Raw genomic sequence first — 26745 nt, forward strand, 5'->3', positions numbered from 1 at the left:
ATATTTTAACATTGCCCGTAAGTCTTCAATTTAAAATGAATCACAGATAGAAATTGTCCATATAAATTTTATCCGGGCTGTCTTGTCTTTTTTTTTTTTTCCCAAGAATGTGACAAGTTTATTCTTTTTAAATCCCTCTGGGAATGAACTGTGCGTTTAGAGCTGTTTGTAGTAACACAGGCTTTGCACACTGAAGTGAGCAGCCGGCTTTATGAGTAGCTTGAAGTGGAATGTGAAGAATGAGTATGCCATGTGACAGTGCATCACTGGAGTCCGCTTCACTTAGTATACTTTACAGACTGACCACCATGCCATTTAGATTGGATACGAACGAGTTTGGATGGCCCAAAGGTTAGAGGAGATGCAGCCCCCACCGAGATGAGGAAGCAGCCTCTCATGGCCAAGGCCCCACCAAGTGCTAAGGAAAGTCTGTAAGCCCTTAGCCACCCCACCAGGAGATCTGCCCTGAGTCCTGTCTAGCACCGTTCCTACCAGCAGTATACAATGGCAGTTCAGCAGAACTTGCTGTAAGCATGTTTTATTTTTCTGCTTGGTGCTTGGCTGGTGTCTTACGAGTGCTACAGTCGTGCCGGTAAATTGGTAGCAATTCTAGGCTTTACGCTTCCAGGGTGCCTGTGGGGTGAGCACAGCCCATGCAGTGGGGCTGGTTACAGGAGCCGAATCATAGGTCTGCAAAAAGGTTCTAGGGAACCCAAAGCAAAAGTTCAGTTAGTGATATATTCTGTACTACAGTGTATTGCAAGAAGTCAGGACCTTCTCTAGCCTCTGAAAACTGGGACTGTGGGGACCAGCAGTCTCTCTTTCCAGCTGCCTCCTCCCTCCAGATGGAGAAGCCCACTGTACACTAGTCAAGTAATAAGTTCATGCTTCTTTTTAAAACCAAGTAATTAATCATTTTCCTGCCTGCTCCAAGACCTTTCATGTTAGTCAAAAAGAGAAACTACTCACTATTTCTACAAATCTGAGTGTCACCTGCTTTTTCTAGCAACTCCTTAGGCACTCTTCTATAACATTTGAGACCAACCCCATAAAACCAATAATATTTTGCAAGGGTCTGGTATGACGTGCTCAGAAACACTGTATAGACTGTCATACAGAAGTGTAGAAATCTCTGGGGCAAGAAAACGGCAAACGGTTGATGCATACATACTGTGGTAAGATACTAAAAGGAGCAGGATGCTTTGTCCAAAGAATCCAGAGCAAATAGACCCTTACCCCAAGCTCAACCATAAACTCCAAGAAGTTACTTAAAATTGGTCATGTACTTTTGAAAATGTTACCCAAGATGTCTCTATGTCCAGGAAGTTAATTTATGTATTTTGAAAGAGTAAGTTGCTTTCAGTTAGAAAACAGAGGTTCCATCAACCTTAAGCCTGTAGTATTCAGAGGGATTCACAGAGACTCCTCCATCTCCATGTTGCATCTTCTACTGTGTCACATTTAAAATTAAGAGATTTGTCCATCATAGCTTTAGTTTGATTTAAGACCACTGGGGGAAAAAATCCAGCAACATAAAATATACTGTGGCTGAGAACGTGATCCTTCATCTCAGTGACGAACCCTTTTTTTCCTTATAATACAGTCTTCATATGACTTCCTCAGGTTCCACAACTGTAAAATGGAGACAAGAGTTCTGTAATTTTGGTAAGTGCTTTGGGATCTATGGATGAAAACCACTACCAGTACGAATCAAAGCCACTGAAGTGGACAGAGAGACTCCTCCTTACTTCAGTTAATGTTTTGAAGGACCAAACATCATGCTTCAATCAAATAGAGAGCTCAGGATCCTTCTTTACAGAATATCATTTCCTTGCTCATGCTTAAAGGTAGCAGGGGCTGGATCACCCACTGCCATTCCCTCCCACCACCCACATCCGTACAAGAAATAAAGTCAGTTCCTCTGGATTTAAACTAAATCCTTCTGGTTTAGCAATGCACATTTCTATTTAAGCAATAAACATCTGTCTTCTACCATTCATTAATATTAATTATAAATGGTCACTAGCTCATGGGATCCAAGTCCACCAGCTGAGATTTTTCCAACTCTGACCTTGTTAGGATTTGTATAAAAAGTGTTCAGAAGGGTCCTTCGAAGCTTGAAGCCAACAATAAGTGCAATTTGCAGAGTACAACGTTTAGATTATGCACTTAGAACAAGGGCAGTCAGAAGGGGTGATGGGGGGGGGAGGGAGGGAAGGAGAGAGTACAGAGTCTGAAACAGCGTTCCTTTAAATGCTTAAGAGTTTTAGACCTTTCTGCAGGCTAATGACAGGGGGAGGCATTGTCCATAATGAAACTGGCCCATCCATTAACCATTACTGTAAATGAAAGGTTGCGTGAATTAAAGGTTGTTCATCTCATGTTTCAGGAATGTAGATGTGTTTCATGTCTGAAGCCTGTTTTCCTTTTAAAAGGAGTTCTTCAGATGACAAATGAGAGAGAGAATTTCAGAAAGCAAATGGGCAGAAGTAAATACATGCTTAAGAACAAAGCAGAGACATAACTGTAGCTGTAAATCTTTATAGTGGGGCTACTGTTTGCCATAGATATTGGGGAAGATTAGATTAGAATTGAGAAATTTCATTACTGGGTCATTTTGCTTGTAAACCAAAAAACAATAGAAAAATCCCTGCAGTTAATCATCAGAGTCGAGCCTTAATATCACCTGTGTATGTTTCACTCATGGGCCACTGGTTAATCTTTTTGCTACCATTTTGGATTTCAAAGAACTAAAAATAGAAAATTTAGGAAATGCTTTTTCCGAATTTTGCATGGCCACCGTATCTTTAAATGACAAAAGTTGGGGGTTTTTTCTCTCCTTTAATTTCTTGCCACTGCAAAATTGCTTCAACAAAAATTACTGAAAAATAATATTTGTTTGCACCAGTCCTTAAAATTAGCTCATTTTTCTTTCAGGTCTAAGCATACAGCAGTTTTACCCTCATGGGCCACATCTTCATCTGCTCTTAAAATATACATAGCTTCATTGGCAGAGAGGTGCTAGCTTGTATCTCTGGTGAATTAGTCTAACAAGTTCACTGAAATTTTCCATAAGAAAATCCAGCACAATACTCTTTCTATAACAACGATTCAAAGAGGATGAATGCAAAGAGGAACATGAACAGATATCTCAGCAATGCAAATGACTAAATGGGACAAAGTGAAAGGAAAGTTGGTTTCAGTTCTTTGACTCAGGCCCAAATAGTCTGAGCTTGGTAAAGACAGGAGGAGGCCTTATATTGATGTCAATGGACAGAGACAGTTGGATTTGTGCTCTGTAAATGTGCAGTACGGTGTTTCTCTGTGGAAGTCTCACAGAAGGCAAGAGGCAAGAAAAAAATTTGTGGAAACTGTAGCAATTTTAGAAATGCTTATCAACGTGTTATCTGGTCCCTTACTAGGCTATGAAGCTGAACTACTACACTTAGACTGTCTCTGATGGATGTTTGTCTAACCTCCTAAAAATCTTCCATGATGGAGATTCCCACAACCTCTCTCCTGATCTTTACGATCTCCGATAATAGCACTGGATGTTGTCATCTCACTGGGAACGCTCTGAAGCTCCTTTGGACCTTTAAAAAGGAAAGTTATGGCAGCGAGTGTTTTCTTTTTCAAAGTTATGAGGTTGGAAGAGAGCTGGGAGGTGGCACCCTAAGCAGACCAAAGGCTACATCAGGTGTCAGAGCTGGCAGGGACAGTGAGCTGAGAAGAGACGAGGAGACTGGAGATGCAGAGACCTGGGTGGGGAAAAGCAAACAGAGCTGCCTGGGTGGGGAAGAACAGGCAAACATCCAGAAAGATGAGGAGAAACAGCAGCCAAAAAGTGCTCCTTTGTTTTTGCCTTGTTACAAAGGAACGCTGAAAATCCCTTCTTTACGGCTAGATCCAAAGTACTCTGAAGTCAATGGGCTTTCAGTGGGCCTTGGATCAGGCCCTTTAAAAGAAGGGCAGCTATAATACAATAGCGAATGAGTGCCATTGCTGTCCACGACTGGCAGTGTTATAACAGCATTGCTATACATGGAAGTGTTCCACAGCCCAGGATTTAGCTGATTAAACACTGCTGCCTGTGACACCATTAGACTTGAAACATCCACTGCCTGATTTACTCTGTAGCTCACATACCCCAAATGTTTTGCATTCTTGGACTAAATTTGATAGATGTACTAGCAAACTCCTCTCTTGCATTTGTTCTTCTTTCCAGGACACGCAGGCCAAAGTAGTGAGGGGTTTAGATCTCCAGGTGGCAAGGGCCGGGTGAGCCCTGCTGTCAGCAGCTGCTTCCCTTTGCCTTTACTTTGTGGTAATATTGCCCAAAGGTGAGAAAACAGCTTGCTGTGGTCTTCTGGAGAGTCAAGAGAAAGAAGTTGACAAGGTATCTTGCTGCAGCACACAGCCTGGAAGAGGCTGGTTTCCTCTTCCAGCTGTGACAAACACGTTCCTCCCTCAGAAAGAGCTCCTTAAAGCGCTAGAAGATAGGGCAAGGACTTTGGAAGCATCGACTGTGAGAAGTGATAGAAAGACCAGTGTGGAGAGAAAGACGGGTACGTGAGGTTGTGCAGGCAGAGGAAGGAAGCGATGTGGGGTAAGAGAGAACGATACTCTGCTCTTTCGCACGTGGTCTCTGCCCTGCGCTGAGAGGGGAGAGGAGCCACAGTTCCCTATTTGCCTCTCCCTGAAACTCGGCAATGTGAAGTCCGTAAGTAAAGTACAGCTGTACCAGGGAAGAAGGCCAGAGACCAGGCAGACCCCTGCGTGTCTGCACAGCATAACTGGTACTTTGTTTTAGGACTCTGTTTGACCTGCAACAGCCGTCCCTCTTCCCCAGTCAAATCTGCTATGGAGGGAATAGCCCCAGCTAGTTTGGATGTAAACCAGAAGATGGCCCTTGGCCTTGTGGCCAAGGAGCGGACCTTTGCCTGCTTTTCTTTAGCAGTATAGACATAGCTGCGAGTTCACCTTCTAAAGCTGGAGCTGCTCCTCTCAATCCCAAACATTTTTATTCAAGAGGGAAGATTTTAGGCAGGTGCTGAATGAATACCTGATGGGCACTTTGGAATGGGGAGGAAGAGGGTTTCATGAGAGGTTTATATTCCCTCCTGTTTTTCCTACAGAGCTCAGGCATCTAAAAGATAGTCAGCCAGCCAATTCTTGAGCACAAGGAGGCACCAGAAGGGAAGATCAGAAAGAGAAAAAGAGCTGATTTCTATCCCTTATTTGGTTTAGTGATCTGAGGAGAACAGCTGTCACATCGTTCACATTTTAATGGAAGAATGCAATCAGCTTTTTTCTGATTCACTTCCCTTACGGGAGCAATTGACCACACGCTGCTTTCTCAGCTTTGATACCATTCCTGTTAATACGAGGTTGATGCTGTTTACCTGCAGCCTGTCCAGCACATTTTTTATAGCATGCTCCGGAGGACCTCAGGGCAGCTGAGCAACCTCCCCTCTGCTCCCAGGTGCCCCCAGGACAGGGAGGAGGCGGAAGGTGGCAAGAGAGGAGCTGGCAGCAGGAGAGGAGGACGTCTCCCGAGGAGCACAGAGACATTGTCAGCCCTGCACCCTGCGAGGCTAAAACCAATTTTGATACCTGAGGGCCTGACAGGTTGGTGTACAGCCACAGCCATTTTCAGCCTGACTGTTCATCGAGATGCATATTATTCAGAGAACACAACCTTGGCGCGGTACACATGTACACAGAGGTGCTTACGTGTGTAGTACCATATGTGCAGAAGCACACAGCTTTATGTATTACCTGCTTGTGCGGTTGATACGTGTCTGTCAGAACAGGGAGGTATGATGAGAATTTAATGTCACGCTAACACAAACACAGTAAATATACTTGTAGCAAAACGCAATATTACTATTAATTAGTTCAGATTTTAAGGTCTCAGTTTGCAAGTAGTAACATAATAAGACTTTCAAAACTGCCTGTGATTAAATTTTGAAAATGCTATGACTAAAGTTTAAAAATGTCTTTTCCCAACCCTTTCAGCCCTTGAATTGTAGAACCAGTACATCCTCTACTATTAGCTATTTTGTATTCACAAATTGCTCTGACTCATATCGGTCCTATTTTTCCCCTCTTAACCCTTCTCACCCGGATGTCTTTTCTAGATCGTGCCCCTGTCTGCCAGCCTGCGGTGGTGGGCAGCCCTGTGCTGTCCATGCCCTGCCTTGCTCAAGGTATCCCCAGGACGCCATTTCACTTCATGTTGCAACTAGAGGATTCCCAGTCTCAACAGCCTCACTCTTGGAGGCTGGAAATGTGTTAAAGTTAAAGAGTCAAAACCCCTGCAAGGAAAGGAAATGAGAGGTCCTCTTGGCAGCAACAAACAGAAAATAAACAACCAAACTCTTCACAAGATAGATTCCTCAATTATAGTAACTCAGGCTCACAAAGGCCAGAGTTATGACCCACTGGCGTATGCAGTATGTAAACACAGGGATGCAGTAATTAGCTTTGTGTTCATTTTGAGGCTTCAGAAGTCCTGTGACCTGCCATGGAGTAGGGTCATTAACCATAACCATACTAGTGACCTTCACACAGGACACCCCATCTCTCACAGTTATACGAGCAAACTGTGCACTGTGATGTCTCCCCGGCTCACATGCTCCAGCCCTCTTGTTTTAAATGTCACTGAGCTATACACGAGGGAGAGGATGTGACTTTTGGGATGAGCTGTGATTGGAATATCTTACTTTCCCATGTAGCATTGCTTAGGACTTAAATGTGATTAAGTAAAAATGCTCAGTAACAAAAATATCCAAAAAATATCTAGAATTTCCCCCAATTCCTTTTTTTTTATCAGAAAAAAATTGTTTAAAAATAGTACACTGAGGAATTATTGGACTGGTGTGGGCCTCCATTTCCCTGCGAAGAGACTTTTATCTTTGGTGTGTGGAGTGTATAGGGACAGACTATTCATAGCTTGTTCTGTAAAGGGCAATTCACCTTTGAATAAGAGGGTGTACAGCCATTACTAGATGTTTATCAACAAACACAACAAAATTCTGCTCTAACCCTGATTTTCCCAACACTAAATGAAATTAGTATTGGGAATGAGTATTTTTCAACTCTACTTTTTGTTTTACTGTGGCTGACCCATGGAACTCCTGAAAGACCCTCGTCTTGCTTACGGAGTCAACCTGGGTGTACCTTGGTTTAGATTTTGCAGTGTTGCGAAGTCGTTACTGTGCAGATGGAAAAAATGTGCCTTTTAACTTAAAAGTTAGCGGGTAGAAGTCCAGATCACTCAGACTAGGCTGTCCTTAACAGTAGTTGGAAAGAAACAGGCACTTTCAAGAGGCAAATTATTTTGCCCTTCTTAGAATCCATCTTACAGTGTCATGGATCCCCCTCCCCAGATGCAGTATTAACCCCACCATTAACACGACCCTTGCTTTGACAAAAAACCCCTGATTTTAGATGTCCAGCCTAAGTTCAGTGAATCCCATCATGCACTTGCCAAGCCTATGGAGGCTCATTGGAGTCCCAGCTTGTCATTCCTTGTCTGAATTCTCAGATAGCAAAACCCTCTGAAAATTGCAGCCACGTCAAATTCAGATTGTCCAGTGTGACAACAGAGCTCAACAAAATGCACAAGCAGCTGTTCCAGAGGCCAGTCCAGAATTTTTTGGGGAAAATGGGTATTACCACACGAATAAGGACATTGATGTGGCACATACTTACGTGAGTCTTAAGTGGCTACATAGGAGTTTCTATGGGTTGTGAAGATCATGAAACCCTGATTTTATGTGCCACGATTCAAAACCTGTGCAAAGAAGTGGTGAAACTCCTACTGATTTCAAATGGCTTCCTTCACTACGGTACTTCCATGTACATTTTAAAATGTAATGGAACTTACGCATCTTTTATTTTATTTTAGTAGGGGCTCTCTTTTTCTTTCTCTGTTTTTCCTGGGACAGCTTAACTGGCTGTTAATGAAATTAGTGCACCTCAACCGGAGATCAACTGCAGGAATTTTTCTTTGTGAGAAATACTAAAGGGGCAACTTAGTTTAGACTCCAGAGCCCTCTGTGCTCCGTTGTTATATGCATCCATACGGCATCAGAGCATGTACATTAGGGTGGGTAACTCAATGACTTTAAGTTAAGTGAGTGAAATTAATTTATAGCCTAATATTTTAAGTTTGTTAGTATTAAGTTACATTGGTTTTAGCTAAAGAAAATTCTTGATGAATGGCTTGGGATTTTTAGCTGAGTGGTGGTTTTGGAAAGCCGATGGATGCCTGATAGGACGCCTTCCTCACACCATAACCAACTGAAGACATTTTCAGACATCATCTGATTAATATGTTTGAAGCGTTATGAGGACATATAGCAATAAGGGGTGGAGGAACTAGTTCAAAGAAACAGAGATGACCTGAGTCTCGGTTCTCTAAGCTGTTCAAATCAAACCTGGATTTTTATATCCGCATGAATGCAGTGCAGGATAGAAGTATGTGTTTTACTTTATTTCCCCAAAATATATACACTTCCTCATTAAAACTGCTCAACAACAAAACCTGGTCCCTTGGTTCCCTTCTCTTTGCGAGTCTGCATCTAGAATTCAAGCTCCTCATCTCAAAGACACTGCTTTCTCTCTTATTCTTGTACACTAAAAAAAATCACAGCATGATACCTGTATTCTCCTTACAGCACAAACCATTAACTGACAAGCTACCTTGCCTCCAGGGGGTTGCAGTCTTGTGAATTTTGACTAAAATCATCCCTCTTGTTTCATAACAGTATCCTGCTTTCAGACTCTGCAAGGTGACAATTCCTACACACCACAGTGTAAAAGAAATATGCTGTTCTACATTCATCCCACCATGTCTTCATGTCTAATGCTTGAATTTTTGCCTGCCAGGAACAGGAACTTTCTTTGGTCTGTGTTTGCACAGAACTGGATGCAGTTAACATTGGTTCTCTCCTTTGAACATCTAAATGCCACCAGCATGCAAATGAATCAATATATGAACAAGCAACAATTGAAATGTATTATTTATTTGTTTGCAGCAATACAGCTGTGTAACCAATGTAGCCTATCTATTGGCTTGCATAATACCCAGCTTTCTCAGATGTCTTCCTTGTTCATAACTATGCACTTAGTCTTTTAGTGAGTGTTTTTAGTCTCTTCAAACTGATCAGAACATGTTTTCTGAAAGCATTTAAAAATGTCTGCTCCCTGGAGGGGTAACAGAACAGAAACTCATACGATGAATCTTCTCTCCTTGGCAGAATTACTCATGCATGAAAACATGCAATTCCTTCCTCACAAATACTTTTGTATGCAATTCTGATATTTGTCTTTTGGCCAGCAAAAGTCAATCATCTCACACATTTGCAGACTGCAGTCCAAAAGGACTTGTGTTTGGCCAGAGCACATTTATTAAGGCAAAGAAATAATATTGATGGATAATTTGCAGAGTTTGAAGAGCTCTGCAAGTTATGCTTTTCCAGTATATCTATTTGCCATTTTCTATTAATGGACGTGGCTACAGGAAACACGTGACTCTCAACGTATGTCTATCAGTGAAAGGTAGGAGCCAAGAAGATGTTAAGTGTGGGACGGTAAAAGTAACAGTGCACTGCACTGGAGGAACAAAGCAAAAAGTGTGAGGGAAAGAAGGGAAGAAGAAGAAACTGGAACTTAAAATCATAGTCATGCAGACCAAAAAGAACTCACCATCATGGGACTAAAAGAGGAGAATTATGAAATAAATTACAGTGAGGTTTGGATGGGACTGAACTATAAAAGGAGTCTGTATGGGAAAAACATGGGAATTACTGCATCAGAACACACTGGGATCAACTAATTTAGTGCTAAAACGACTAAAAAGAACCTTTTAGGCTAGTCGGGCTATTTGTATCCTCATTATTCCCATTTGTTTGCATTCATTCTGAAAATACTAGCACCTTCTCCCAGTAAAACTTCATTTTATGGCCAGTGAGGGAAAAATAAGAGTTGTAATAGATCTCACCAGCTTTAATGACACACCAGCAGATGGAAACAAAACAAACCCCTCTTCATCCATTTTATCTTGTTTTGCGTAGCCATTCCAGAAACACGTCCTTGCCTCTGTGCGATACCAGCGACTTAACTGACTAACATCCTGTCTCTGACCTCAACTCCTTGAGCAAAGTCATTGAGGCATCTGTGACGAGCATACCCCGTCATCATGTGGTCTTTGCCCTAACTACCTCAGCCACAGACATCTATTCAACATGGAAACGGCAGAGGCTGACCGAGCTAACTCTGTCTTCATGGCCGCGGAGAAAAGATTAGCAGCACTGTCAGTAACTGCTGGGTCTGCTGCTAGACTTCAAAGGCCAATGCTGTGAAAGCTAAAGTGCAAAGCAATGCCTGAGCAGCAATGGGGAGTCATACAATACGAAAGAGCATTTTCAATATTTCTTAATAGTAAACACAAACATATTTACCTTCCCTTCCCTTTCCCAAAGTGTTTTTGTTGTGACCTCCTTCTGCACTCACTGACTGGATGCAGCTAGCCGTAAGAACAGAGCCTGGCTTGGTTTCTCATGCAATTATTCTGTTGTTCAAAGGGGAACAGAAGTTTCTATCTGTGTAATAAGGGACAGTGGCAGTAGGGAAGATAAGTTGCCCAGAGATTAAGTTGGAAATCTTCATTTCCCCATGCCAGTAGCAACAGAAGGAAAACTTCTAGCTCTATTCTCAGTTTCCTGGCTTGTCACCATAATCCATCCCTTAAAGCTGTTTTAACCTAAGGTTTTATGTGTGAATTTCCTCAGGTTTATTAAGAATTATCTTTTTTAAAAAAATTTTAAATTAATCTCCCTGTGAAGGTGTATGAAAGTGAATGGGGCAGACTTTTGTGGATACTGAGTAGTATATAGCGGTAGATTTCAGAACGTTAAAAAAAATTACTCTCAGACATAGACATACAAATCTCAAGGGCACGGGTAGAGTTGGAACATAGGTTCCATCTGCCTGCATTGGTTTCAAAGGAATTGTCTACTGAGTGTAAAGCAGGCTAGAATGTGACTTGCTCAAAGGAAGAAAACCACCCACATTTATTCACATTGCAGAAAAAGAAAAAGAAAGAAAAAAGATTCATCATTGTGAACAAATTCTTGTGGTGCACAGTATATTTCAAGTACGGTTTGGCACAGATCCCATGAAATAAGAATTGACAGTAAAATACGTGAGTAGTTTCTTCTAAAGTACTTACTACACAGGAACAGCAGACATTTCTCAAAGAGAATTATCTTGTCCAACCTGAAGAGATTGCCAAATTGCCATAAGCAAATATACAACATCATTATCACCTCAAAAAAACAGTTTCACAGTTCCAAAATAAGAGTTCTGTCCTATATTTTCAGCTCTGGCAAAATTAGCTTTGGTAGAAAAAAAAGGAGTCTTCCCCCAGTTACTGTGGGCTAATGAGAGGCTGTGTTTCAAATTGAGCCACTGTGCAGGAGCAGAAGCAGGCATGGACATTTTGGACATAGATTCTAAGCATAAGGGAATCCGTAAATAGCTTGCCTTGGCTGCTCCCCTGAGGCAGATACACCTCACTACCTCTTCAAGGCACTGCCTGACACAAGGAGGAGGAGGTGACATCTACCGCATAGATTCCCATAAATGTAGATCTAGCCAGTTCTTGGGTGGAGGGCACCTGTAGCTATCTGGTTCATAAGATCCTCCTTCTAATGTTGTTGCCCTTCTCATGAGGTATATCCCTAGGGAACAAGCCAACCTTCAAAAGGGTTACAAGCTCCAAACCCCTTTAACATTTCTATGAGTAATCTGCAGCAACCCCAGTGATCATTTAACAATGAAAGAGTAGGTTACTATTTGGTACCAGCAGCTCATGCTGGCTCACAGATGTTCACACAGGGGGCAACTGCTCCACCTGTTCCAGTCATCCTCAAAAGGGGTGAAACCTTGCTTTTGAGTTGGGAGGAAAGGGGAAAGTAGAAGGGATGGGGAAATGGGAAGGATGGGGGAAATGGGGAGGATAGGGAAAATGGAAGGGATGGGGAAAAGGAAATATTCCATCGACACTCCTGTACCAACCAGAGTAACTTCACCAGGGACAGAGCAAGAAACTTTCCACTGCAAGAAGGGGAGAAAAGGGAACAATGGAACAACAGTCTCTACTGGGTGGAATTTGTATAAATTATTTCATGGACTTCTTAAGCATCTCCCATTCTTAACATGTGGGATGCCATTCACTAGGTGCCATGATGGGGAATAAGTCCGACAAGCTGGCCCACATGGAGGGACGGTTCTGCTGGCACTCTCGCTTATTGGGTGAAACCAAGTGGAGTTTCCCTTGGCTGCCACGCAGTGTTGTGGTCTTTCTCCCATGCTGGTACTCCAAGAGCCAGATGCAGATGGCAGGATCAGGCCACGTTTTTCAGCCACAGGTAGTAGAAAAAGTTCAGAGTGGGAGAGAGGCCACAGCGCTGCAATTGCAAGAGTTATGGTCTTACCTGTAGGGAAGCATGAAATAGGAATTGGTTTGGAAGAATCCCATGGTTGAAGTGTGAAACTTGGCTGCCTGATACCCAACAAACAACTTTCACCATTACATTCTTTACAATGGATCTTTTTGTTCTGAGCTCCACATGCAACCCCTCATCTTGGCAGCTCTTTCAGCAGAAGGGAGAGAGAATGTGCCTTCCCGTCCAGCCCACCCTGTCCTCTCTAGATCACACAAAGCGCATTTTTTGAGCAGCGTTATGACTTTATTTACTCCAGGCAAGGGCACAGTTCTCTCCAGCCCAAAGAACACCACATCAATGGGAGCTTTGGTGAAGCCTGCAATCGAGGCCTGGGAATTCAGATGTGAGTTATTAAACAAGCACAATACCAATCTCATATTATGATGATGATAACGTGGTACCTTTTCCTTCCTTCTGACATCTCTTTCTTTGTACAATACATTTTCTGCTCTCGCTTGTAGCTGGGCAAGGATTGCCCCTTGCTGACGGATGCTGTACGATCTCTCTGACCCTTACTTCATTTCCTCTTTTGAAACCACATGTTTTTCCTTTCTTTGTGCAAGGGCTCCATGGGCTCCACTCACTAGCTTCACAGTGCACTGCAATAAACATAGGACAAGCTGAGCCTGGCCAATATCTTTTTGTATACACAATGCATATGGTACATTAATTTTATTCTGCATCAGCCAAAAGGTGGTAAAAATTAATGGAATTAATCAGGATTTGCAGCAGTGAATTGACAGAAATTGGACTGCTGAAGCTATACTGCACAAAATAATGTCAAATAATTATGTCAGTTACTATTTTGTACTCGCTGTTCCATAATTCCATTCCTGAAACGGGGCAACACCACCACAATTGGTCTCAATGAAATCAGTTACTGGGGCTTGTTCTGAGGTTTCTTTGGTTTTGTAGAGATACAAATCCTGGAGGCTTGGCTGGAACTACACTTTGGTCATGCCTATGTGAAAGGAGAGTGAAGTCATTGGGTCAAGCTGCTGCAGCTGGTCTCAAAGGTATTGAATTTGGAAATCAATAGACTTATAAAAGACAAACTGATACCAAAAGGCATTGCATTAAGAATCAAGTATCTTTGGTGATCTGCTGCTTGGTATTCAGCTTAAATATTGAAAGGGCCATCATCTGTGGCATATACAAGCTGTAAGTAGGCAAAGCAGAGGAGAATTTGGGGCGGGGGGGTGCAAGCTTTTCAGAAAAGTGCAGGTTGCAGTTTATAAACCACTGTGATCTGAATGTGCATCCCATGCTATTGGGAACTTAAAAAGTGTGCAGCTGGCCACTTGTCCAAACAGTGTAGACAAAAATGGGAGTAACCTTGGAAGCTGAAAAACATGCTCTTAATAACTGTCCTTCTTTTGTGCCATGTCCTCAGTATCCTTCTCTTGATAAAAGATAGTAAACATTTATATTCACTTTATGTTCACATGTGTGCTTAAGACTATAAACCACTGCTGAAGAAGGAAAGACTTCCAGCCCCTCTGTAAGGAGGAATTTGTAAGTCAACATTTTTCCAGCTTCAGAATTTACTTCCAAATTTTTCAAAACCTAAAAATATAACTGACCTCAAGCAATCTCTGAGCCTTCCTCCAGTGAATTGTCATGTGGGTCATTTTGTTTTTCATATTACACTGGAGCTCTCCTGTTAAAATAATTGGCCTTCACGTGCACAAAAAGGCTCTGTTTTTCCTCCGTAGCTTTAAATGGCTTTTCCTAGTTGAGACTGACTCATTGTTAAAGCAGCTAAGTCTACAGCACTTGGAAAAAGCCATCAAGAAACAAAAACAATCCCTTGAATTTCTTTCGAAGATGAAAGTCTTTGCTTGAAAATAAAACCGTAAAAACCATCACTACCACCTGAACTAATATGTATTTCTAGAAGGAAAATGCCAAACTACTGTACATTATTTTTATTCCTGCATTACTTCCCCTCCAAACCACGCGATACCAGGGAGAGCTATGTGCACGATACTGTGGGGGAGGAGATTTCCATCATGGCCAGACTGCGCCTAAGTGCTCCCTGGTTGCTGGTGACTGAAGAGGTTACCGCTTCCACCGCAGTTCGCAGCCCTCAGCCACCACAATTCACAGTCGGCGTACTAAAATAAGCTGAACCTTGCCACAGCTTCGGCATGCCCATGGCAGGGGATGCCAACTGCTGCAGCCCAGAGGCAAATATATCACTGTTCTGCTTTCAGCCGGAGGGGTGGCAGAGGGATGGAGCAGACAGTTAGGTGTGGTGACCTCCAAAATTGCCCCAGCATGAATAATCGGAGCTTGTGAGTCAGAGGCTGGAGAGGTACAAAAGCAGGTCTCTTCTCCACAGCCAGTGAGTCACAGGACCAGTGTCGCCAATCTCATTCCTTCAGTGACAGTGCCACACTATTTGGTGTTTTATTTTAATCCTCAGTTTCTGGTTTCAGGTGGTTATGCACATATGCCATTTTGGGGTTTTTGGGTTTGGGTTTTTTTCTTTCCTTAATGTTTTAGTTTCTAGCCTTCACCTTTGTGAAGGTAAGCTTCAAAATGTTGACGCATGCATGCTTTGAAGGTTCAGGTAGTACAAGGGAGCTAAAGCAAAGCAGTTAGTATTTTAATCTTTCAACTACATGTGGGGTCTGGCTCAGGATTTTTAACCTTTGATGGTAGTGGTGCTGCATAACACCGTAACAGAGCAAGTAAAAGATGAATGTCATTCTACCTCAGGGCAGACCAAACAGGCCCTATTTCCTGAGGCAGAACTGCCCTTAGTGTCAAGGCTGTGTTTGTGGGGCACAACTGAGCTTGTGCCTCTTGTGAAATGACAGACTTGGGAAATACCTTGAGTTTGTTGTGCTGGGGAATACATCTAGTGATGCAGAACATTTCCATTTTAAGTTGCACTTCCCCTGGTGTAACTGATCTTGCAACTCATGCCCTCCTTAGATCCCCCATCCCTTGTGGGAAAACCATGCAGGACATGGGTGGACGGGACTTACCAATGCTAGTGCACTCCATCGTGTGATTGTTGGCTTCCAGCCCATCAGGGCACTTTTCAAGGCACTTTCCACTGTATAAGTAAAACCCACTTTTACACTTTGTGCAGAAGTTTCTGGTGAAGCAGGTATCACAGTCAGCTTTACATTCTGAAATGCAAACAGTAAACAACAATGTTGTTGCTCTTTGCTACGAAACGCCATGGGCTCTCTCACATATACCAGAATCACACAATCTTAGCAATGTTAAACAGTCTTCAAAGGAAGCAAATTATATTTAGATCTTCTTCGTGGCCTGTACACACAGTGAGGCCAGCCACAAGTGACCTTGGCACGAGTGAGGATTTAATAAGGATGGCCTGATGCTGAACAGCCTCACACTGCTTGTCTTCTTGCAGACCTACACAAACGAAGACAGAGCACAGCACATCAGAATAGCAATATACTGCTTCTGCCCTACACTGGCACAGCATAGGTACTAATTAACCCCACAGGGCACAGGTACTGGGCCAGTTCCACACTGTCTATCTCCATTCATCCAGGAGAAATAAAAATATGTCAGAATTTAGAATCTGCTTAAGACTGTTTTTCATCAGCATCTTTTTCTTTTTTTAAATGACTCTCTGATGTTCAATCAGATGTCCTGTAGTATTTCATGTATTCTCTATATGACTAGCCAAATTGGCATTAGTGGTATACTTCTCAGTTCTCAGATATTTTTAAAAGAAATATGTAAAAACTTGTGTATGACACAGCTCATGTCTGATATGCGACACACTGCTAAAGAGTGAGCAAATACTTTACAGTGTCAAGTTACTCTGTAAGACTTTACTCTGGGGTTCGTTCATTAAATAACTTTTATTACCAGATAAAAACTGGGAGAGTTGCTTGGCCATCACTCTTATGTTTTTATATCACCTGTGGGATTAAAACCACTGAATTCAACAACAAAAAGAGGAGTGGGGAGGACATTGCAATCTTTTCCAGTTCATTTTTGGTTCAAAATCCATACTGGGGTCAAAATATTGCCCGAGTGGTAAAGAATAGAGTTGGGTTCTCTGTCTCCCAGCCCGGAGGCAACATAAGTCGGTAACTTCCCCAAATCAGGCTGCAACCTGGCCAGCTGAAACCTGGCCAGCTGGTACTACAGGCATTTAGAGGACTACACTGAGTGTGAGACAAGCTATAAAGAAACCAGGGCAAACCGCATCTCCAAAGAATGCCACCTGCCATCTTCTCTCCTCGTTGCAGCTGTCAGGCGGGTAAGGGCAGTGGGTTAAATGGTTCAGCGTCCCTCAGCCCCTGCTCCTTGGAGCTGCAGCCGCTCCCTCTTGCTGGTGGAGGGTAGTGCCTGGCGCCCGCCGGTGCTTCCCCTTCACAAGGGGCTGTAGAGGAAGAGACCATCACCTGGGTCCTAGGCAGGTCATTCATGCAGAGCCGGGATCCCTGAGCTTTAGGCCGTTTTGTGATCTTTCACCTTAACTTCTTGCTCGGGTTCATGTTTACTGCACTACTATAAAAGAACTGAAAAAATAAAGACATGGCCTGTCCGTCTGCTTCTCTGTTGACTTGACTCCTAAGGGGACACAGCATTCAAGAGAGAACGAACAAATCCATGTGCTTCCCCTTTCCCCAGCACTTACTTGCACACTTATTAATGTCGGGATACCGTGTCCCATAGTAGCCGCTTGGACACGAGGAAAGACATACTCCGATCTGTTTCATGCCAATCCTCTCCAGAACAAAAAAGAGCCTGGGCTTACATGACAGGCATCCGTTGTAGTCAGAACATGTAGCACACCCTCCTTGGCAACCCTGGCTCACATTAGGATGCACTGAGAAGACAAGCATTAAAAAAAAAACAAGCAGTAAGAGAATGAGATATTAGACAAGACCATGAAGTAATGGTTCCTCTGTACTTGAAAGGGTGGAGCATCCACCTCTCTGACAGCTCTTAAAATTTTTTTCATTTATTCTTGTGTCTCTTATGACCAGACATTTCATTTCAGCAATTATTTTATCTGCATAAAAATGAGAAGCTCAGCTGATGTACTCACATCTTGCAGAAATAACTAACAGCAAATTATATTTGAAATAGATTTTATGGAACAGCAGCATCCTAAAGAACAGTTATTTTTCTTCCAGTTATTTTCAGTGGCTTTTCTGCCTTGTGTGCACTTGGCTCAGCAGATGAATACATGTTCACTTATCTTTGCTTTTGCTAGCTGGATGATTAAAAATGAACCCAGTGTGTGATTTCCTTCATTGACTAAATGCCATTTGATTGAGTTCTGCTGCACAGGAATATGCCGTTGTAAGATCTGATGCTAATCTGCCTTAATAAAAAGACACAGGAGAGCCATCCTTCTCACCCTCCTTCTTTCCCTGGAATGTTCTCTCTGGCATGTTTTTAATCTCTAACAATTACAACCTGATGTTCAGACTTAACTGTGGCATTTACCCTGCTCCAGTCCCAGCATGGAGCATAGGTAGGATTATATTTGCCTTTCAATTGAATTGTTCTAATTCTTCAGACAAGGAAAAGAAAACTTATTATACTCACTGCTTAAGACTATTCAGTTCTTTAGGGGCTTGGGGGTAGCAGAAAAGAGGATACTACTGCAGACTATCTTTTCAGTAGCAGACATTTATCAGTGTATTGCTTCTCAGTGGTAGAGAATAACGTTTTGTATCTTCCTGTACTTTAGAACTTGTTACCTACTTTTAATTTCTTCTTGGTTGCATTCTTAAATAGGAGTTGGATCTGAAAAATAATTAAGCATCAAATAGCTCCATACCCTGTATCCCCTCTTTTTTGGCCTCGTCTTGTATGAAAACCCCAGGCATTTTTCAAAGTGCAAGCTTTCATGTCTCAACCTGAGGCATCTGGTTATATTTCATATGTAAGAGAAATCCAGTCCTCACTTACATTTGTAAATCTATTTGTAACTACTATTGGCTTCCTGTTCTGCCCTCTCCTCAGGCCAGTGGTAATTTCATAAATATGCACGTGCCATACTTTGATTGCCTATTTTAGTGTTCTGATTTTATTTTTATCTGCAGACACTGGTAAATAGCTTGCATGTACAATGAACTTGCTTTTGTCAGCTCCCTTCTGTGGATCCCTTGGAGGCAGACCAGAATTCATGGCTTACAGGTTGAAAGCCACCACTCTCTGCTAGCTTAAGGGAGTTTGCCTGGTGGCAGGGAAGTTCAGGAATGCCTCTGTACTTTGTTCACTTGCAGTTTTGGCAGAAAATACATGGCCCATGAATGGCAAAAGCACTCCTCTATGCTCTGAGGTTTCAATGACCAGTCCCGCAATCTGAGAAACCTCAGAGGGAGTTCAAGTTCACTTTTCCTCTTTCATTAATAGAATGAGGAATGAGGGTTATTTCTCTCAGTAGAGCTGAACACGTAGGAGAAGAGCAAACTTTGAGCCTGCTGCGGACAAACAATTTCAATGAGCATATAAGAACCCAATCCTCTGTGCCCCCTGAGGCACCCTCTTTGTAGAACAACCAGGAAGAAAATGTTTTTACCACCAGGACAAACCACCACTACGAGAATAAACAGCATTCTGCGTAGTGAGAAGCTGCAACCCCAATTCAGTTATATCAGACTTGATTTCACTAGACTCTCAAAATACTGAGTGCTCAATAAGTATAGCATATTTTTTTCTGGGACACTTCCAAAGGTACAAAGTATATTGATTTTGAAATTAAGAGCCTGAAAAATTGGCTTTCTTTCTAAAGTTAAGTAAATGAAAATTTCCTTGTCTCTCTCTCTCCCCTCTCTTGTGGCTTTTGTACAAAGTTACTTTCAAAGGCAGACACAGTAACGTGATCTAAGAAGCTGACATTATTTAAAAACTATCCGTGACTTTCTTTCATTAAGTCTGACAGAGGGAAGGAAAAGCAGCTGAAGTACAAAATATTTGTCATCAAAGTTGCTATATAAAATATGGATGATAACTTTTTATGGGAAACATATTATGTGTGAGCACCTGTGACACATCACTATGAATAGATTCTCTTGACAGAGAAAATATTATGTGCAATTGCTCTGAGGTCAAGCTGTGTCTGTGAGCCCTTGAGACAACAATACTTTATTATCGAAAGTTGATAATTCTCTATAGTTAAGATCCATTACATGGCCAATTTCCATCTCCCCTTTAACTCCAGAAGTATTAAGTATAAAATAAAATGTACTCCTAGCCATTTTCACAATTTCTGCCTTCTTTCATGCATCCCAGATACATCTCATACAAATAACATGGCAAAAAAAGAAAGCCTGTAGTTCCAAATGGAGAATCATATTGTTTATATTACAGAACAAGGAATAAGCTAAAATATGTAAGTCAAGCTCCATTTAAAGGTTGATTTGATGCCATGTTATAATTCAACATGTGAGGCAAAATAATCTCCTATTCTTGGAAGTGCATAGAGCAAAAGTCTCATTGAAAAGTCAGAACTGACATTTGAAATGAAGACAGACATTTTTTTCTCTGTTTGTGTCTAGAAAATGAGATACCATGTTTGAAATAAGGCATCTCCAAGCGCCAGCTGAAGACCTCATTCTCGTTACCTCTCAGCCTTCTCCCTCTCCGGTTCAAATCCAGGCGCTTGCCTGAGTCCTGCGACGTAGGGGCCAGTGCCTCCTCTCCTGCGGAGGCCAAGTGGGGTCAAAGGGATTCCAGGAGGAAACGGGGCAAATTCAGGCCCTGAAACATCTTTCTGCCACAGGGAGGGAACTTATCACTGCTGGCTGAGGAACTGGCTCTTACTATTCCTCTCTCATTACAGCAAGGTGTTAGTGCCTGCAGATCTCAAGCACTTCAGCGACTGCACACCATAACCAAGACAAAGCAACCAGAAGTTTTACCCTTTTTTTTGCCCATATCAGACACTGTGAGCTCAGAGTTTAAGTGATATGCCACAATAAGCTGGGAACGTAAAGCCCGTCTGGTGAAATCCGGCCACGGTACACCTGGTGTAATCATTGCTTCAAAGTTCTATACTTAGGTCAACAGTAGAAATGGGTAAGTAATCTATATCCACTTTAAGAAACGCTTTGAAGTCTACAGGTGAAGAAGCACTAGGAGAACACAGACCACTCCTGTTAGCCACAAGTTCTGGATGTGGTAAGCAGGGCAAAGAGAGGTCCAGTCTCTTGGCAGAGGGGCAGGCGCTGTGGCCTCGTGAGTTAGGGACTGGCTACAGAACCGGGAGGTCTGGGCTTTAGCATTGCAAATAGGTCCAAGAAATGCTCTCGCTTGTAACCACTTGGTCTTTGATGCAACCTGCTCCATTATAAAGACAAATAAAATGAAATATAAAAAATTCTCCACAACCCTCAGAACTGACTTCGATGAGGATGAAGTATTCTGTGCATGGACAGTTAAGGCCATTAGAGATGACCCTACCAGCCATCAAGCAGTCTGCCCTCTTGTATTCAAACACTCTTTGAGCACAGTGAAATCCTAGACTCTAAAGGATGGAAAATACAGCACAGCAATGGGCAAAGCAAGTGGTGGGAGCAGAGAGACCCACAGACAAGTTCTTCCCCATCTCTTACACGAGTGCCAGCCAGGCCTGCTGACTCCTCAGGTACAAATTTTGTGTGTGCAGGCTCGTGACTGGCTTTAGGTCCAGAATCCATCCCTCCATTTTTCTTTTTATAAAACCTAAGCACTGGAGATCAGAGAAGACACAAAGTTAATCTTGAACTATTCTCTTCCCCTGCCTGGCTTTAAGCCCTTTTTGGCTTGGAGGCCTTTTTTTGTGCAAGCTCTTTGTCCAGATATTAGTTTTAAGCCTCATTAGCAAATGAAATCACTGGGGATTTTCCTTTCTCAGAATATTTTCCAAAGCCCTGCTCTGGAAACAATGAGTTGTGGTCTCTCTGTTAAAAATAGAAAGTTAGGGACAAGGAGCTGAATTTGAATCTGAACTTTCAATGATGAGGCGATAGGGGGTTTTGACGGCATGCAGCAGGTAAATTCTGTAACATTCGCAATGAAATTTTTCTATCAGTTTTACTTTATATGTAGATTAAAATTTATGGGATCAAAAGAAGAAAATAAGAAAATGTGGGAGGAATCCAGCTGGGCATATGTTCTGAAATCCAGGGGAAAAGCTTGGTGTAGAAGAATATTCTTTGCTGCAGCTGAGGTGCGCTCTTTCACCACCAGTCTTGAACGACAACACGTCCATTTAGAAGCTCACTCTTGAAATGGACGTGCTAGACAAATGAAATCCGTCCCTGCTAGAGAGCTGCTGTTACTCCTGGTTTCTCGGGCTTGCAAGTTCTCACAAGAAATATTTTCACAGCAGAGCTGCTCTGGAATTCAGCCTCCCCAGTTGGGCTGCCCCTTGCTGGGAGACCCAGGTCCTGCCTCGGCTTTACCCACCACGTGGCACCCGTGCAGGCACTAGCCCTTGTGGTGGGGGGGTTTGGGACGGGATATCCCACAGGTTCTCGTGTTGCTTGATTGCTCCATGCGTTCACTGGTGTTCATTTCTCTCTCTCTCGCCTAGTGCGAAGCAGCTGCCTGTGGCAGTGGCCTGAAAACAAAACTTCATGTAAAGCAGAGCTACTTTTAATCATGCAGACCATCCTTTAGGCAAGCACAAACAGCATTTGGCAGTGAGCTCTTCTAATGAGAAAGTCATTAAGGAATTCAGTTTGCAAACCACAGCGTATTTCCTCAGACTCCTTCCTGGACAGCATTTCTCCATGTGGAAATGCATTAGCAGCAGAACAGACAATGGTGGGGCAAAAACACTGAACCAACGTGTAGGTAACATGCAATGTGGAGCAAAGAGAAAGCCCAGGAGTGGTGGGACAGCACCGGGAGAGCAAGTACACATGGGTTTGATAAGTTTGTATTATCTCTGCTAAATAGTTTGCCAGCCTGGGCCAAGACGAAACCTGAGCTCAATCTTGCAGGCTAAGCTCTGCTTGATCGCTTGGCCTTAAATCACCCACAGGGAGGCAAGGGACTTGATGTGTCGTGATGGGGCAGCAGCTGGGCTCTGCGGGTGAGATAGACCCATACACAGCATTTGTTACATTGGATTGGCCATAAGTTTTCTGGGATGCAACCGAACCAGTGGTAATAGCTGAGGAATGTGGACTCTCCGTGCAGCCTCCCCTGGATCTACAGTAGTGTGAGGTGGCCTTGAAAGGAGAGGCAGCCGCAAAAAGAGCAAAGAGAAAAATCAGTCTAAAAGTCAACTGTTAAAGGCTTAATATCTTCTGTTTCTCTTTGTGATTTGTGCTTCACAAATACTGTAAGAATTCTTTCTAAGAGGATGGTAACTCCTCCAGAGATTTGCCTGACTCCAGTTTTACTTCAGAACATTGCTGACTTCTATGGTACAAAACACATAACAAAGAAGATCCTCAAGTGTCCTCCTGTGTGTTGAAGGAAAAAGATCCCATAAGGACTGAAAAAAAATTTCCTCAAACATCTGCCTGGCTTGACAGAATATTTTCCTCTTCAAGAGGCCCTTCCCATCTGAGGGAAAAGAAACCAACCTATTTTGTTCACCAAGTGTCAACAGTTCTAAAGAGCAACAGAAACATGAGTATGGGACTGTCCCACAGTCTCAGGGAGTATCCGTAACTGTTTTGTAGTGGTGTCTACGAGCAAGGAGGCCCTCAGCCCAAATAGCCAAGATCTCATTGGGGAATGCCTCATCATTATTAAACACATGTCTGGCAAAGTGATCCTGAAAATTAAATATACTGGCTGCCAGAACACATTTCCCCTGAATTTGGTTAGAAAGAGCATCAACAGGCTGAAAAATCTCACCAGGGGTGCAGAGTTTTATGCAGTCTCCTAGCATCTTCAGCACAACAGAAATCAGCCACAGCAACCACAAATGGCTCCTTCTCATTCCAGAGAGTTTTGTAAATAAACTGAAAAATTCTTTTCATGTAGAGAGAAGGGAAATTGACTTTTTTTTCCCACGTACTACGGAGCACCACCAAAATTCAGGGATCCAGGAAGTTTAAGCAGCATAGGAACCAAAGAGGATCCCTGAGGCAAGTTGCCTTAAGCACCCTGGTAGTGATAGCAAAGCTAGGAAGAGGTCACGCAATACCGTCTCACATCAAGTTCTAAATCCTATAAGCAACTACAGATCTTACTTTTAGAGTCAGCTGTAGTTGTTTCCAAATACCCAGCCCTCAAGACTATACATTATGAACCTTCTCTAAAAATGGAAAACTGAATTACATTATCTCCTCCTTATTGTCTAGATAAGATGATCTGTTATAGAAGGGAAAGTATGGGATCTATAAAGAGGAGTAACCTAATAGTTGTATAACCTAATAGTTGTATAACCAATGTGTCATGACGCTTGTCAGACTCAGCGACTTGCAAATAAAGCATCTGTGCTGAGATGAAAAAAGGAGGTGTGAGTTTTGGAAAGAGATTACATTTGATGCACATATATTTAGACAGTATTTTAATACTCTAATCCTGCAAGATGCCATCATAAAGATCCCCAGCTGATTTTACACTGTTCGTATGCACACAGAACTCTAAAAACAAAATTGTCAATGTCACCGTGACTCCCATGACTCCCAAATCTCTTCCCTACAAAAGACACATACTTCTATCAAGTAAAAAAGCACAGCTGTGTATTGCACATGCTCATTCTTTGAAAGATGCAGTCTTTCTGCTTGATTTTTCTGCTTGATGCTAGCGTTCCATCTATCGTTTATGTGTTTTTAACAAAGCTCATTGGTGCTTAGGTTGTCCTGGTGGCAGCAAAGCCTGTCCACCCCATTTGCTTCTCCTGTTTTGTTCCTTTAACATACTGGAGACTTTTATTGTTGCGTATTACACAGATGCTCGTGTACTTCCAAGCTGTATAAGGATCACTCAGCTCATACTGTCAACATTACACAACTACAGTAGCATTTGCAAGTTTCTCATTTCCCACAGGGTCTTTTGAGACCAGAGTTTTTCTCTCAAAGTTTTGTTTCAGAAACCACAGAAAGAACAGCAGGATGTAACAGATTTTACTTTCCATGCTGGGGACTAGGGAGAAGGGTTTAGACAGCAAAAGCCTGTAATCCCATGCTGAAGCTATGATTTTCTACTACCATGTTTACAGTGTTAAAAAATTAATAAGCCAGACAGCAAGCCAGCCCACTGCCTTGGCATTGCTCAGATGTGCCTTTGGTCAATTACTTAATATCCTCTCAATTTTGTATATTTTCCTAAGTGGAACTGATCAAAAGTTTGTACTGAATGAAATAATTTTTCCTGCATAACTTTTAAATTCGTACCATACTGAAGCTAACTAAAAGCCCCGAAGTATGTTGTTTGCAGTAGAACTGTTCTGGACTGATGCCTGCAAACATTGAAGCGAAACCTGTCTCTTTAAAGTCAAGTCTTACATCAAGATTTGAACCCAGAGTATAGATACTAAGGAGTATCACAGTGCTGGAAGGTCTCTAAAAATTGTTTTCTACAATTTGTAACAAGGGGAAACTCTGATTTCAAATTTTCACGAAGGAAAAAAGGTAAACTCTCCAGGATGACCGGACCATCCTTCTGTCAGTGACACAAAATACTGTCTGAAACCCCAAGTTTAAATTAATGATTAAAATACTAGCTCTAGTGACTGCTTCTCTGCTGTAGTGCTGTGTAGCTATGCATATGCTATCAACACTCAGCAAATGATGACCCAACTATTTTCACCTTTCCCTCATGCCGCTGGGACCCATGCCAGTCTAAAAAAGAGAAGTCAAAGGTTTTTGAGTGCAAAGCATGAACAGTATGATATTAAATTGAATTCAACTCTGACGGAAAACAGGCAAGAGACTTCATCATCAGTCAGCTTGGACTCACTGACGGAAGTCTTGGCCCACCAAAGTCAACTGCAAAACTCCTGTGAAGAGACAGGGATGAGGATTTCACTAATTTGTTAATCAACGTGAGGGTAGTCCATGGTTTGGAGTACAGTTATCTGATTTTTAGAGGGCAGTGTGATTGGATGACCTGTTTTGATTGAGATTAAGTAATAGGACAGGCAAGATTTAAGTAGGTATCTGATTCTTGAGAAACTGACTCAGTTCAACAGCTCCGTGTGCCTGGCTCTTCTTGTGAAGTAACTATGAATGGCACGTAGTTAGGGCTTGTTTCATCAACCCTTCTGCGTGCCGCCCTCCCTTTGAAGTCTGAGCCTTCCCCTCCCAACTGGCTTTGCTGCCTCACACGCTGACCCACATGAAAGAAATTTAGCGCTCACACCAAACATCATTCACTTCCCCAAAACCATAATACACCTAACATCACTGCAGTGATCCACAGCAGGCAGTTCACAGTCGAGCTAAAGCTGTGCTAGCGAGTATTTGAGCTGAATTATTGGGGTGCTGGTAACAAAATCAAGGCTATCATCCATTTTGTGCTTAAGCAGGGATACAGTTCATTTTTTATGTGGTGGTGTACGCCACTTCTTCGAGGATTTGCGCACCAGTCAGCTCAGTTGATTGCAAGAGAAAATTAATTAAAATTAATTAAAACTGCTTGGGTTTTTGTGGGTTTTTTTTTAATATAACATCTGTAAAAGTATGTTCCTTATCCCAAAACCAATTAACAGTATAATGCTGACACATCAAACTTTCCAGATAGTTAAATAAATTGAAAGCTTATGCACAGGCTGTATTTGAAAATAGAAGCTGCAGACTGTGAGGGGTTGTTAGAGACTGTTGTAGCCAGTGGTTGCACAGGCCGGGAAAGCTCCATGCAGCCGTGCAGGTAAATGGCAGGCAGTGCCATTATGACCTCAGCAGTCAGTAAGCCAATTGATCACAGCTTTCCCTCTAAAGCTAGTTTGCCTGCAGCAGTGCTATTGTGTGCGTTAGTGGCACAAAGAGGCCCGGGCAGAGGCCAAAATGCCCTGTTGTCCCCTTGCTGCCACCTCCAGCATAGAAGACACCCACCGCGGCTTCTGGGTCAATGCAGGATGAAACCAGGTCCCCCGTACCCACCTTCACCCGCGCTCTTCCCGCGAAGAGGAGCCCCATGGCCACCACCTCCCTCGCAACCTAAAGCTGAAAGCTGCCTGGCTGCTCCAGCCTCTTGAGGATGTCCTGAAGAGGATGTGCAGCAACTGGGAAATCAGTATAATTGATTAAAGGTCTCTATGAATGTTTTGCTCTGCTCCCATGTCTGCCTGTAAGGATCACACCTATAGGGGATGATGGGAATG

General features: G+C 42.6%; 1 protein-coding gene across 1 annotated transcript in view; it reads right to left on the minus strand.

Annotated features, from left to right (window-relative positions):
* Nucleotides 1–26745, minus strand: part of RSPO3 (R-spondin 3) — a 61441-nt gene that overhangs the window by 9233 nt on the left and 25463 nt on the right. The window contains exons 2-4 of the mRNA XM_059835730.1: nucleotides 17155–17346; nucleotides 15515–15661; nucleotides 12920–13117 (exon numbers count right to left, since the gene is read on the minus strand). Of these exons, the coding sequence (XP_059691713.1) occupies nucleotides 12920–13117; nucleotides 15515–15661; nucleotides 17155–17346 (537 nt within the window). The remainder of the gene's footprint in view (nucleotides 1–12919; nucleotides 13118–15514; nucleotides 15662–17154; nucleotides 17347–26745) is intronic.

Source organism: Gavia stellata, chromosome 2 (genome assembly GCF_030936135.1).
Source record: "Gavia stellata isolate bGavSte3 chromosome 2, bGavSte3.hap2, whole genome shotgun sequence".
Taxonomy (NCBI): domain Eukaryota; kingdom Metazoa; phylum Chordata; class Aves; order Gaviiformes; family Gaviidae; genus Gavia; species Gavia stellata.